Source organism: Pleurodeles waltl, chromosome 3_1, assembly GCF_031143425.1.
Source record: "Pleurodeles waltl isolate 20211129_DDA chromosome 3_1, aPleWal1.hap1.20221129, whole genome shotgun sequence".
Lineage (NCBI taxonomy): Eukaryota > Metazoa > Chordata > Amphibia > Caudata > Salamandridae > Pleurodeles > Pleurodeles waltl.
In genome coordinates, this window is record NC_090440.1 from 1,722,982,198 (window position 1) to 1,722,997,204 (window position 15,007).

Genomic DNA, 15,007 nt, shown 5'->3' on the forward strand with positions numbered 1-15,007 from the left:
ATCTTTATTTGGGGGCAACATTAAAGGGTATTGGTACATCGACTCTGCTTCTTTTTCTCTCCCTCTTGCAGCCGGTGAGCGTGAGCCAGCAGCGCGAAGGTCCAATTGTCTTAATGGGAAGTGGCCTCAGTTTTGCTCAACAGAAAGTTCTGATCAAGCTTGGTGGAGTCCTGAAGGTGGGGAGGTGTACTGAGTTTAACAGCACTGGTAAGGACTGCTCTCTCTGTTCATCATTGTACAAGAAATTCACTCTTTGGTTAAGAGCTGGACAACATAGTATCATTGTGTCTTCCAATGTCCGAGTTGTTGTGCCATATCTTTAATTTAAGTTTCAGCCTTATGATGTCTACTCTTAAAATGACTAATGTAGAATCGTGATATAGCGTTTGTGCTAAATAGAAAATTTGTGACAAGAAATTTAATTGCATAACCGGCGAACATAAAGGCCAGTCCTTTTGTTATTTTGTTTTTGTTTTTTTTCCAAACATTCGCAAATGGAAATTCTTAAGTTCTTTGTTTGTATTGTTCCTTTAAAAACTTGGTTGCCGACAGTAAAATGGTTATTAGCCCATTTCTGTAGCCACTTTAAACTGATGTACCATCTGTTAATTTTAGCACCTTATTAGGACTCCTTGCATGAATACTATGGAAACATTTCGTGTGCTCTGCCCTGCCACCTGTTTCCTGCTTATTCTTTACATGATCGTGTATAAATTATCGCAATTTCTCATTGCCAAACATATTGAAATGTATCTTAGATGTTGGCATAGCACTAGGTGATACTTAGTAGCAGAAAATATGGATGGATTTGATTATTCGATTAAAAATGATCTTAGTTTAACCATTCTGTTACGTTTTTTAAGTCCTTTTGGGAACTCTGAACACATTTCTTTCCCTAATTTGACTTCCAACACATGTAGAAATGAGCTAGGCGAAAGATTGGAAAGAGAAACTGCATCAGGGCTGTAAAAGGAACTAGATGTAGAAGCGGGGTAGTCACAAAATTGGAAAGAGAAACAAGAACATAACGATAGCACAAAGGTGAACAGCACAAAATGCAACTGTGAAATGAAAATTAAAAGCTACAATTTGATCATAGTGAAATAAACTAAGAATCCTAAAATCACAATGCATTCGGGCTGTAAAAGGAACTAGATGTAGAAATAGGGTCGACACAAGACTGGAAAGAGAAATAAGAAAACGCAGCACAGAAGTGAAAAACCCAACATGGAATTTTATGAATTGAAAGTTAAAGCCTACAGTTCGATGACAGTGAAATAAAGTCAGAATACTAGGACAGTTGCATTGAGACTGTAAAAGTTGTATTGGGGAAAACAGGTTTACGAAGCAAAAGATGAGATGTAGGCTCAGCCCCTAATTTAGCCTTCAGGATTATCAATCAATTTATTTTACACTGAAAAGTATTCTCATTCAACCGAATTACAAACTTGGCTGCATTTATTTCAACATAGGATGTGTAAACCATTCCTGGTGCACTACTGAAACAATCACATTGTCTAAATACTTGATTGCACTTTTACATTTGTAGATTAATAGGAACCCCTTACTTCTTACCAACCATGTTTACGTGATAGATAAAATCGTCTCTTCCAGCGGCAATATCTTTGCAGTTTCTTTGAAACAAAAACATATTTGCAGCACTCAAAAGTAAGGAAACCAATAAACTGTCAATATTTATATTTCTCTCCTTAACCACTTTGTGCCTGATTTAATTCTTGGCAGTAAGGAGTATTCTTAACTGCCAAGAATGTATTCTGCCTACTGAATTTATATGCGGGCGGACGTTTGGTTTAATGACAACAAACCTGTAATTTCGCCCCCCTGATTTACATGGGTCGGAATTAAAGGTTAGTTTTCACTGTCTGTCACAGCCAGGAAAAACTTTAAAGTAAGGGGCAGTGGAAACTGCATAATACTCCCCTCACCATGGGACACAACTCCCGTGGCGAGGGAGCATTTTCTTTTGCATTTTCAAAAAGAAAACCCTGATTCAGGATTTTCTTTTGAAAATACAAAAGAAAGCAGTTTGGTGCACAGCTCCATCATGTTGATGGAGCCATGCACCACACTTCACAAAACGTGAATGGGAACCTCTATGATGGCAGTTCCTGCCAATGCTTTAAAAAATGTCCGCCTGCTTGTCGGTCATTTCTCAATTTGGCAGGCTGCTCCTCTGTCAGTAGTCGGGTTTTCTCAATCATTGCGCTGTACCTTGGCAGCAGAGGCATTGGACTGAGTCATAACTCATACAATATGAGCAGCCGTGCCTAGTATCATGCTATGTTTAGTTACTGTACTCCTCTGTCCCCTGCATGTGCTACACATGTGTATGGTCTCCCAAACCTTGTCTGCAGTAACTTAATGTTACAACCTCAGTGTTGATGGTCATGGTGGATGAGGGATTATTATCATCTATCAACCAAGAGATTTACCTGTAGCAGGCCACAGATATTTCTGGGCTTGGATGGAGAGGAGTATACCTCTGTGTTATCATTAACTAATACCAGATCCTTTAATCGGTCCGCCGTCTTTAGACCTTGCAACATCTCAACACCACCCTTCTCTTGGCCAGCAATTGTGTCAGCACTGAGAATTTCGCTACTTGACTTTAGAACATCAACAACTTCACCCACCAGAGTCACTGGTGAGGTCACGGGGCACTAGTTCATACTCTATTGTGTTTAAAAGAGATATTTCCATGCCATATGTATCAGGTCTGCCCCACAGGGTCGACACCTCCTGCATTCTGTTTCCACACATAATCACTTATCCCCAACTCCTCCTGGAATGTAACGACTTCTCTGTTGAAATTTATAATGTATTATCTTGTGGTGTCCATTTAGAGATATGTTTGGGTTTGCATGCAGCAGAACTTCCACTGAGGATCTGTGATTTTGTTTCTAGATCAGTTTCCAATAACCCAGCACCCCTCTTTCAATAGCTTGCATTGTTCCTGGCTTAGGACATGCAGGCAAGATATTAAGCCCATTGGTGTTGGACTTGCGATTATCATGGAGAGCGGTGCTTATCTTACCCAGTTTTGCAGAGGAAGACAGGTACATCTTGGATAGGGTGCCTTTCACTCTGTAATGTATAAATATATATAGAGGATCCAGATTGCCCCATCTTTGCAATTCTGTAGAGATATACATTTTCCATCTCTATCCAAATCATCATACATAATTGAAATCTCTCCAGTTGGTTAACCACCTCTGGTTCTGTAGTAAGGAGGATTGGTAGTTATCAGGAATAGTGACAAGTATATTGCCCTGATATCAGAGCTCCAGTAATCTTTGCCAGACCCAGTTGATGCATGCAACAGTATTGATTTATTTTACTAATAGGCTGATCATATTTTATAATACTAAGAGTGTGACTTATGTATCTGTGTTGCTAATAGTAGCATGTTGCACCTATGCCAGTAGGTAGTACACCTCAAAATTGAGGGCTGAGAATCTCACAGTTTTATATGACCCTGTAATTTTTGCCAGCTAGTCCTGGCCTGCTTCCTAGTCCAAACTAAATTAATAATAAGGATCTCACATGATCAAAACTTTGTGAGTAAGAGCAAAAGGGATATTTTTGAGTAGAAACCACAATTTACATATTTATGACCTGTACTGTTTCTCAATGAACTGTGTTCCCCATAGATGACATAGAGGCATCCTTCCAGGTTAGTGGGATTTGTGCTGCTCAGTGTGAGGAGTTCGTAGTACAGCTAGCTTTTTGGACCAATTGATAGAGTTCCAGATTGACCCCTGTAACCTATACATTTCTATGTCAGGGGGCTGGGCCTAATACCTGGTTCCCTGATTAAAAGCATGATATTGTCTGCATACAGAAAGAGAGAAGAACCCAGAAGCACCCTGTTAGACCTTGCATCCTTGGTGTGGTCTCCCCTTAATTTTGCTTCTACTTCCCAGGTTTTTTCTGTGTGCTGGACTCTGTTGTTACTCTGGGCACTTTACACTGCTAACCAGTGCTAAAGTTCAAGTGCCCCTGTGTAAAATGTATGTGCAATTGGCTTTTCCATGATCGGCATATTTGATTTACTAGTATGTCCCTAGAACCGTGCTCTATAGGTGTCCAGGACCTGTAAATCAAATGCTACTAGTGGGCATGCAGCACTGGTTGTGCCACCCACATTAGTAGCCCTGTGAACATGACTCAGACCTGCCACTGCAGTGCCTGTGTGTGCAGTTTTACCCTGCCAATTCGACTCGACCAGTGTACTCACTTGCTAGGCCTAAATCTTCCCATACATGTGAGGCACCCCTAAAGTAGGCTCTAGGTAACCCCAGGGGCAGGGTGCAGTGTATGTTAAAGGTGGGACTTGTACTGGTGTGTTTTACATGTCCTAACAGTGAAATACTGCCAAATTCGTTTTTCACTGTTGCAAGGCCTATCACTCTCATAGGTTAACATAGGGGCTGCCTTTAAATATTCGTAAAGTGAATATTCCCTTTGAGAGCAGATGGAAATGTGGTGTTTGGTGTCTCTGAACTCACAAGTTAAAAATACATCTTCTAGTGAAGTTGTTTTTTAGATTGTTAGTTTGAGAATGTCACTTTTAGAAAGAAGGCATATCATGCTTAAATCATTCTGCGTGTTTGTCGATTTCCTGTCTGGGTCAGTTTGACAGTTGGGCTGTTTGTGAATCTCCTGAAGACAGTGACACAGAGGATGCTGGGGTGTAGCCTGCATTTCCTGATGAGCCATCTGTGCTAGAGTGGAGGGAGGAGCGGTCACTCACACCTGAAAGGGCTGTGCCTGCCCTCACACAATGCAGTCTCCAACACACTGGCGTGTGTCTGGGTCCTGGCCTGGGCAAGGCTGGATCTTGTGAAGAACAGAGACTTTCCTTTCGAGTTTGCCTACTTCAAAGGTAGAAAGGGGTATAAGTAGTGCACCCAAAACCCCAGACTTTAGTTCACTTCTGGAAAGACCAGAGAAGAGCTGAGGAGAAGTGCTGCCCTGGCCCGTGACAGTGCTTTGTTGGGCTATCCTGCAGTTGCTTCTTTTGCCTGTGAATAGGGACAAAGACTGGACTTTGATGTGCATTCCTGCTTGAAGAAGAATCTCCAAGGGCTTGGAGTAGAGCTTGCCACCTGTTTTGAAGCCTCAGGGGCAGCAAAGGCTTCACCATCTAGTTGTGAGTCTGCATGCTGTGGATTCTAGCTTGCCAGAGGGTGCCATTCCAGTTCTTGGGTCCCTGGAAGTGAATTTCTGGAGAAAAACCTGTCTAACAATGCCGGACTACGCTGTTCGACTTGGCTAAGGACGCCGCTGCATGGAAGCCGTGACGCCGCCTGCACCTGAAGCCATGGGCCTCGCATAAGCATGTGGCCCCAACTACTCTACAGGCCTTGTGTCGCTGCAGCCACTGTTCCCGCACAACTTTGCTGAGACCAGAGTGTTGTAAGTCTGACATCCGTGACATCCGACTCCATTGCAGCGACTGCGGCCCTATGACGTCATCGCAAACCCGTGAGGTCACCCAGTAGCATCGTGACTTTGCCGGACTTCCTCTCTGCTGGAACCAAGAGACCAACACCCTGCAACCGACATCGCCTTACCTCCAGTGCTCTGCAGTAAGGACCTGACGCCTCTTCTTGACTCCACTGCTCCTCTGCCCCGTAGCACCAGAACCGACACCGCATCAGATCCAGCGACATCTCGCTCCCCGACTCCATGCACCGGCCTGATTTCTACTTGTTTTACTATGTACTTTACCTGGGGGTTTGTACCACTCCATAAATAGCACCAGTGGTGTTGCATTGTAGGAAAACAACGACACTTTTCAAATTGCAGCATTTGTGTCCCTAGGCACTATTTTGGTGTTTTTAAGTGCTAGGATCATATTTTTAATGGTATATTGTAGATTTTTATTGTATTTGGTCGTGTTTATTTAGATAAAATATTGACTATTTTTCTAAACCTGTCTTGTCATTTTGGCAGTGTTTGTGCCAAGCTACCAAGGGGGTGTGCAGGGGTTAACTGAGTGTGATTCTCCTTTACGCTGACTAGAGTGAGGATCCTTGCTTGGACAGGGGGCAACCTGACTGCCAACCAAAGACACGATTTCTAGCACACCCTCTGGTTGAAAAGCGGTCTCTTAAGAATCTGGAAAGCAGTTCATTACCACGGCAAATAATATAGGTGTTATTGTGCAACTCTGCGTTGCTCCCCTAGTCAACAAGGGTGTGTTGAATGAGAATCTGTTCAATCTAATTTTATCCACAGGGCCCATGTATACCCATCTGATTCAAGTAAGGAATACCATCCAAATCCCACCTAGTACAGTAAATAAACAGGTGCACTCAGTCAAATCAAATACTTTGGCCACGTCAAGAAAGATAACAGCCGCACTTAGCTCTAGGCAGAACCTTTGAATAAATGCGAACAGGATATGTAGATTACAGGTTTTAGGTCTACCCAGGATAAATTCAGAGTGATCTGGAATGATTGAATATGGCAGGTACAGCAGCAATTTGTTTGTCTTTTGGATCGTGTCTAATTTCAATAGAGTGACAATAAGCACTTGTTTAAATCAGGGGATGGCACAAGTATATCTGGATACTGATAGAAGTCCAAGGGTATGCCATCACTGCCTAGAGCATAGTCACTACTCTTGCTTTTTGCTGCTAACTTAATTTCATTCATACTTAAGGTGGCTCACAAGTACACTATATCTGTTCTTTCTAGCAGCACCAGGGTCTCCCTCTCTCTAAGTAGCCTTTAACATCTTGTGCACTGTTTCCTCAGCAAAAGGAATAAAAGTCTATGTAGTATGTCACAGACTCCATAGAGATGTTCTCCAGGGCATATCTCTCCTTATTTTCTGTACAATGTCTGCCAGTGCTCACTGGGCCTGATCAGTCTGATCGTGTCAACCATACCCTTAATTTTAGCCCTTGTAGTAGCATATTTTTCAGGTCTCTAATCTCTCTGTCTGTTTAGCTTTTCTTGAATATTGATCAGTGTGGCATCTCCTTTGGTTTCATGTATCATTTTAAGATACCTGAGTGAGTTCTGAGTTGGTGTAAGCAAATGGATCTTGGTCCTCGTGAGATTTGTGGTATAAATTTCCTACGTATCAAAACTTTGAAAGCCTCCAAAAGTATTGAGTGCCTTTCTATTGAACTCATATTGTTTCTTGATATACTCTTCAATGACTGCCCTTACGATTGCTGTTGTGTGGGGGACTTCATTGCTCATAATTCACTGAGTAGGAGGAGTGCTCATAAGTGCTTTAATCTCCCAATAGCATGGGACGTTTGCTGTTGTGGAGGTACTCCATTGCCCTTAATTCAATAAGCCCTGAGTAGGAGGAGAAGGGGCTCCTACTTGCATTGTGCTTCATAAGCACTTTTATCTTTCTGCAGCACAGGATATATACTGTTGTGTGGGGGACTCCACTGCCCATAATTTACTGGGCCCTGGGCAGGAGGAAGGGCTCCTAATTGCACTGCACTGTATAAACGATTTCATTTCCCAGTGGAATGGGTCATGGCAGACTGCACCCGTAGAGGGCAGATTGAGGCTTGGCTGGGTCACTCCTCTAGATACTGTGATTTCAACTGTGTGGCCTGTCTCTTGTAAACGATTGTTAGTGTCATGCACAATTGAGATGGGGACATAGACCCTGCCCTCCACTGAGAGTTCTGGTACCTCTTCTGTGTGAGCCTTCTCATGTGCAAGTCTTGTTTTTCTCAATTTCTTCTTTGTTTGAGGCAGTGATCCTACTTTGTAGTGAAACCTTGGCTTTCTTGGTTCGAACAAGGGGGGTGGTGGGGGGGAAGCTGTATGCTCAAACAAGCCCATGGACTCTCACAGCAGCACACTGGAATCCTTTCTTGCCCATGCTGTAGTGGTAATTACTAAAGAAATAGATCTTGCTGAGAGATGATTGACCTGGACCTAGTCAAATTGTCATTTGTTCATTTCACATTAGATGCCCAAGGGACCACCCCATCCAAATCGTAAATCAGTGGATGTCAGGCTTCCGCATCTGCTCTGAACCCCTGCACCAATACTGGGCCTTTTGTTTCCTGCATTTCAAACACTCACTGTGATAGCACACCCATTGTAGATGGTAGCAGGGCAGATGTTAGGCCACCAGCCAAGAGGAAAGTGAAGCATGAGGAACCCCAGTCACAATTTTCTAATTTTCAAGCTTCAAACACAAGCAAGCCAACACTGAGTAGTCTACCCAGTGCCAGGAGTACTGGGATGTGTTGTTTGTCAAATAAAGGTCTATGATTGAGACCTGTATCAGCCCATTAACTGAATGTATAGGTGTGCTAGAGAAAGAAGTGATCAAACTGCCTACTCCTCCCTCCCCCACTACCACAGAGCCCTGGTGCATCTGAGACAACTGCTCAATTAAAGAATAAAGTGTGCCATTGGCTCACTGAACACGCCAACTTTAACATTAGGGACTTGGTCAGATATTATGTCGGTAAGAAGATACGAGTGAATTAGCTCCGCTAAGAAGAGTTTCCATGGGGATTGTGTAATCATTAACTGTAGGCATCCTGACCTGGCACATTACATTCTAAGCCAGAGTGGGTTTAGCCCACATCCAGGGTTGAAAATTAGTGGCTTCTTTAATCAACCTCCACCCATAGTCCCTGGTGGCCTCCCTCACAGAGAGATGGAGACGGCATTCAGAGCCTGTCAGGGTTTACAGGCGCTTTCCGCCACTATCAGGCTTATCTGAGAGGGACTGACTACACACAAATCTTGCTCCACAGATAGCTTAGTACAAGTAAGGGCCAAGGACTGTTGCATGAGAGCGACAAGCAATGGGGAATGGCCTCAAAGTCCTCTTCTGCTGACCTTGTATGTTGGGATATTGCTGGGGATGCTGCTGAACTTTCTAATAGGGATTATACAGATTACATAGACAACTTTGTTGTTATGATCTTCCAAGAAACCTGGACCTTGAATGGCATTGCGTGGAAGGGCTTTCTTAGCTTTTGCTTGCTAGCTGTTCCCTCCCAGTCTGGCACACTAAGGGGAAGGTTGCCTCTACTTCCGCGCTCCACATTATTTTCCAAGGTTTTCCCGATTAAGCTTACACCTTCTGTTAGTCAGATTGTTTGGATTGTGCACTGTTATACCTTTAACTACTTTTTAATCAATTTTTATAATGCAGTTAATCAAACAGAGAAAGCCAGCAGTGCTGTGACTCTGATTAATGTCATTATCATTCTCAGATACAGATGTTCTATGGTACATAATTGTTTTAGAATTATTCTTGGTATTAACCCTGTCTCTCAAGAATGAGTTTTATCACCAGAAGAGTATGGATGTTAGTGGGGAAATATTATATAGGATTTTACTAGATTTTGAGTGTGTGAATTACATTGAATTCACAGGGGGCGAGGTTAGCCGAATGCCTAACTTCTTTGGACTGGGTAGGGGCAGCACAATTAATTATATGTTTATCTCTTCTTTTCTGCTCCTGATTATTGGGGGAAGGTGCAGTAGAGAATTGTGCTAGTTATCCCAATCCCAACACTCTGATATACAGAGTACCGAACTAACTATACAGGCTCTATAGGTGCTAGGGCCTTATATAAAGGCGCCTCCTTAAGTGGCGGGCTGTCGACTGTAATTATTTAGTAATAGAGCTGGTTAGCTCTGACATTACCTTTGATTTTTGATTGAAAAAACCTTTATTTCCATTATAAAAATTAAAAAAATCATAAAAGCACGCAATTATAACAAACATTTACAAATCGTATAAAAAATAAAAGCACGAGCTTCAAAACCACTATCTCATCAATACCAAAGGTACATAGGCACAATTAAAAAACTATATATATACATTATACTGTAAAAAACCTAAAACGGTTAAAACCCAAAATTCATGATCTTGTTCCAGCAGACTGCACTCTTCAAAAAACTGGAAACCGCCAGGCAAGAGTAGGTTCATTCATCCTTTGTAAATATATAAAGGCGGGTCGGTACTGATAGAAACCTTTGGCTTTAAGAACAGGCAGCAGAAACCTTCTTCTATATGGATCATAATAGCTACAGAACAATACCAAGTGTTCTAGAGTCTGAAGCGAAACACTGTTACAAGGACAGACCTTAATTGTAAATGGGTCGTATTCTCTGGGGGGAAAACATAGGCTGTATCGGACAGAACGTGATCTGAACCTGGTGAGAAGGAGTCTCTCCCATGGACTTCTAATGAAGGAAAGATAAGGTTCCGGGCCAGGGGTCGTGTTGAAAAGCAGCAAAGCCCCAACTGGGTGGTTAGCCAGGGCCAGATTTTCTCTGTTCTCTCTAGTTTGCTCAAGAAATAACTCCTTCACAAGCTTTCTGTCTGCCCGTTTTAGCAGTTCTGGGTTATAAAATAATTCAGGGCGCCCCAGTGACAGGGTTAGAGAACTGATGTAGTTCAGCCACAGAATTTTATGGCCTAACTCGCAACCAAGGTAGTCCTCAATAACCTCCTTGTTAAATGCGGTGCACCCCCCACTCCATATTGCTATCCACAGCATCAAGGGGGCAATTTAACATAATCTTCTTTTTGCAAAATCCAAGCCCAGCTCTGCATGCATAAACAGACTCGGACTAGCGGGGCCCACCCCCAATAATTTTCTGCAGAAACAATAGCCTTGCAGTTACAATACCCCCAAATTTCTGCACCATACCGTAGTACAGGTAATCACTTAATTTTATATATCTGCACCAGTGGTAAGACAGGTTTGCTCCCAACCATCCGGGCAAATCTAAAGAGAGCCCCACAAAACTGGTCGAAACGCATGCATCGATTATCAAGACATGGAGTCCAACTGCAATGCTGGTAAAACATAACCCCCTAAGTAAGAAAAAGAGGTCGCCCTTGATAACGCCTGCCCCTTGATTGTAATGGGTCTAAGTTTCGGATTCCGCTTTGCACAGATCATAAAGTGCATTTTTGAGGTATTAACATCCATTTCTAAATCACCCATAAAATCAACAAATAAATCCACCAAAGCTTTAAGGCTGCTTATCATACGGAAAAGTATAACCACATCATTGGTGTATAGTAGGGAAGGGACCGGAATGTTTTTAACTTTCAAATAATCTTTGCCCTTGGTAGTCAGGTATGAATTCAGGCCATTAATATATAATAAAAATAAAATTGGCACCAAGATACACTCCTGCCTAACGCCCCTTGACAGTTTAAAGGCATTAGAACACTCCCGTGCCATACCAAATCTTACAGCGGCATTTACACCTGTATGTAAAGCCCAAAGAAAGTTTATCAGTGGTTGTGGTAGCCCAAGACCCTCCAGAATTGACCACAGCTTCGAACGGTTAACCCCATCAAAAGCACAGCTAAGTTCCATAAATGCCAGATACATAGCTCCCTTGTTTGCCACCAGATATTTGCCCACCAGTAAGTTGAGGTTCAGTCACTGTTCCATCGTTCCCTTACCCTCTCTAAATCCATACTGAGCTAGATAAAGAATGTCATTTGCTTGAATCCATTCTTCAATACTAAGAAGAGCAATACACCCCACTACCTTAACCGTGGAGTCTAGTAGAGAAGTAGGGCAACAGCAGCCTGGTTCTTGCCTGCAGCCTTTTTTAAAAACCTGGACTACAAGAGCTGACTTCCAGGAATTAGGGATACCATTTTGCGTTGGAGCATTAAGTACATTAGACTGCAGCAGGCCCACAAGCTACTATTCTCTTTCTTTAGATCCATAGGGACGCCATCTGAGCCAGGGGTATTGTTAGAGGAAAAACTCATAATAGCCTGTTGAACCTCCTCCAAATTAAAGTTTAAACCCAAGGCGAAAGACACTACATCTTCCTCCTCTGCCAGTTGTTCCATGCTATGCAAGGATTAAATCCCCTCAAAATAAACAAACCATTTTTGGGCAGGTATATTTGTCCCTAGGCTCACAGGGGAAACATGATATGCAGGTTTACCATTCACTATCTTCCAGAAGCTCCTCACATACCCTAGCTTACAAGCGCCCAATAGGTGCTTCCACCTCTTTTCCTTTAGGCATTGCTTTATTTTTCTAATTGCCTCTTTGTAGGTAGCCATACCTAAACTGATAGACTGGTGATCCCTAGGTTTGACCTTAAGGGCTTTAGGCAGTCGCTAGCGTGCACTTCTGCAATTTTGATCAAACCACTCCTCTTTGGGGTCCCTTGCGGGTCCTGATAAATCCAACAAAATGGATCTAAGGGTACTGTTCAGCAACTGGAAATCTGCCAAGATGGCAGCCCGCGGAGCCTCATACAACAGTAGAGAGCTAAAAATCACATTCCTGCAGTGTTTAACAACCCCTACCAATAGAGTAGGAATCAGGACTTTATGCCAGCTAAGCCTCTATCCTGATCCTTTGAGATCAGCCCAGTCACTCGTGAAGCCTCAGTTTGAGGGCTGGGAACGGGGATTACCACTCACTGGCGTTGTGGTCACTCTGCAGTGAACCATGAACCTGCCTCCTGGTGAAAAAAATCTCCAAAACTTGAGGAGGTAAAAATATAATCAATTATAGCCCCCTTCCCGCACCCTACAAATGTAGTTCTATATAGGTCACAGGTAGCCACCTTCTCCAGCATATTACATAAGCCACCCCGCCCCAGTGCGTTGATCAGCTGCCTACCTCTAGGGTCAGGAGGCACCCCATTCAATGCCCCGTGTCCCATAGAAAAATAATCTGTGACAGTAGGGTTCGTGCCTAATTTAACATTAAAGTACCCCGCTAAGAGAACATTAAAACAGCCAGCTCTTTCCTCCAAGATTGATAATGCTTGAAATAGGGTCCTGATCTGGCATTCTGTTTTACACACAGAATTATAAAAAGTTGTGACAAAAAAGTGAAAATCTGCAGAAGGAACAACCCATAGAATCTATATTCCACTGTGCTCAAGAGGAATCGGTACAACTCGTAACTGTGTGGTAACTCTGAATAAGTTGGCCATGCCTCCCCTAGCTCTTGGACCTGGAGAAGGGGTTGCCAGGACAGCATAAGTCTCGAACCCCTCCCACAGAGAACAGCTCCTATGCCCATGTTTCTTGGAGCTGTATAATATCAAACTGGGAGTTAAACATAGCCCATTGGGGGTTAGAGAGGAAAAAAAGTTTGCTACCTGTGCATATAGTGTTTCCCACCAGTGGGCGGCCATCATCATATTTAACTCCAGCTGAAACCCCCATGGGCACAGTGTCAATCATTTTCACCCAACTCGGACAAAGGAGAAAATCTATTCCTTGTAGGGATAGAACTTGGTGCTAGTCTCTGCTCAGGTGATTAAAGCCCCTAAGAATATGCGAGGACAAAGGCTTGCAAAAGAATCCTAATGGCAAAATCCTAATGCCCAATCCCAAGTTAGATGGTTGCCTGGCTGTAAGGATCAGCCTCCCCATCATGTCATGTGTTCTACACTTAATCACCACACAGTCTTCCTCAAGAGACTTATTCATTGGTTCGATCCAGTCAACTCTTCACATAAATAATATATTCCTCGATTCCATAGAGTTAAAATTTGCATTTTGACTCAGTCAGTGACAAACATTATTTTGCAGATTTTCAGTTGTCTCAACCCAGAATGTCTCTAGATGGGGGACTCCTGCTAGTACTGCCCCATTTGGGCAGCATTCGGGTGGCAGATTCAAACAGGGCAATCTCTTAGCTGAGCAGTGAGTGGCATTCCCACCACCATCCCTGAAAACCCCATCCACGGTTTGCTTACAGCGTACCATTGCCCCCTCCCACACCCCTCCACCTTCCAAAGATGGGGAACCACTGGTGTTACCTGCCAATGACCCAGAAACATGAGACTGAGGGAAAGGGGCATTGGACGAGATGTTAGACAGAGCTCCGAAAGTTGAGTAGCCCCCTACCCTGGGCTCAGGATCACTTACGTGCTCCCCCAACCATCCTACCATCCAGAATGGGCTTCCCAGCAGCAGTAGCTACGGGTACTGACCTGTTCAAGGTAAGGACAGACATCTTCAATTTGTGCAGCCTTTCTAACAAGGGGGCCATACACTGTTTAACTGTGCACTTAAATTTGTCCAAGGTACAGTCACAATACATGGGGGCAATACCTGAGCCTGGTTTGCACCCAGGTCCCCCATTACTTCCCACGGTGTCCTTTGTCACTGATTGCTTCATCTGACGCTTCTTTTTTACTGCCGCTGCACAGGCTCTAGTTGTTTGGGGGACCTTTACTAATGTATCAGTAAATCCCCGACTGCCACCTCCATTGAGTGAGTATTATGGGGTCTCAGATTCAGGTTATCACTTGGGCCTTCCCCTGGGCCCATTAATAACCGCCTCTCAGCCAAGTCAATTTCTTTGGCAGTCACTCCTGTGGCCCGAGTTAGGAAGGAGTCAATCATAGTTCCTTTTTGGAGCTTCGAGGATGAACCCATTATGGATTTACCAAGTCGTGAAGGGCCCAAAGTGTATTAAGGAGAATAGAACTTACACAAATAATTTGTGATGGGAGCAGGTATATAGAGATGGGGCCAAATCCAGTCTCCTCTGTGTGATGACAGGTGAAGACGGGCCCGCTCTTGGCCTGGTCTACGCGGGGCACATGCCCAGGCGTGTCGCGCGCAGCAGGAAGTCGCACCTCCTCAAAGCGCCTCTGGGTGCAAGTGACGTGGTGCCATGGGACGGGCCTCGTGGCCGCGTTGCTGTCTGGTCCTTGAAGTCGGCCCCCAACTGTCATGCTTCCCCCGGAGTGTGCCTTCAGCAAGTCTCCCGCGCAGCAGGAAGTCGCGCATCCTTAAAGCCCCTCTAGGTGCAGGTGATGTTTTGCCATGGGACGGGCCTCCTGGCCGCGTTGCTGCCGCATCCTGGAAGTTGGCCCCCAACTGTCAACCCATTCCCCCCCCACCCTACCCCCCCTACCCCCCAATTGGGATTCTGCGTTCAGCAAGGCTCCCATTACCTTGTTTTTAGATACATTGTTAATTTAACCTACGGCACAAGGGGATTATGTGGATGCT

At 43.9% G+C, this 15,007-nt stretch overlaps 1 protein-coding gene across 1 annotated transcript in view; it reads left to right on the plus strand.

The window, feature by feature from the left end:
- The window catches only part of BARD1 (BRCA1 associated RING domain 1), a 454,311-nt gene that overhangs the window by 374,573 nt on the left and 64,731 nt on the right, over positions 1-15,007 (plus strand). The window contains exon 8 of the mRNA XM_069225636.1: positions 72-207. Within this exon, the coding sequence (XP_069081737.1) occupies positions 72-207 (136 nt within the window). The remainder of the gene's footprint in view (positions 1-71; positions 208-15,007) is intronic.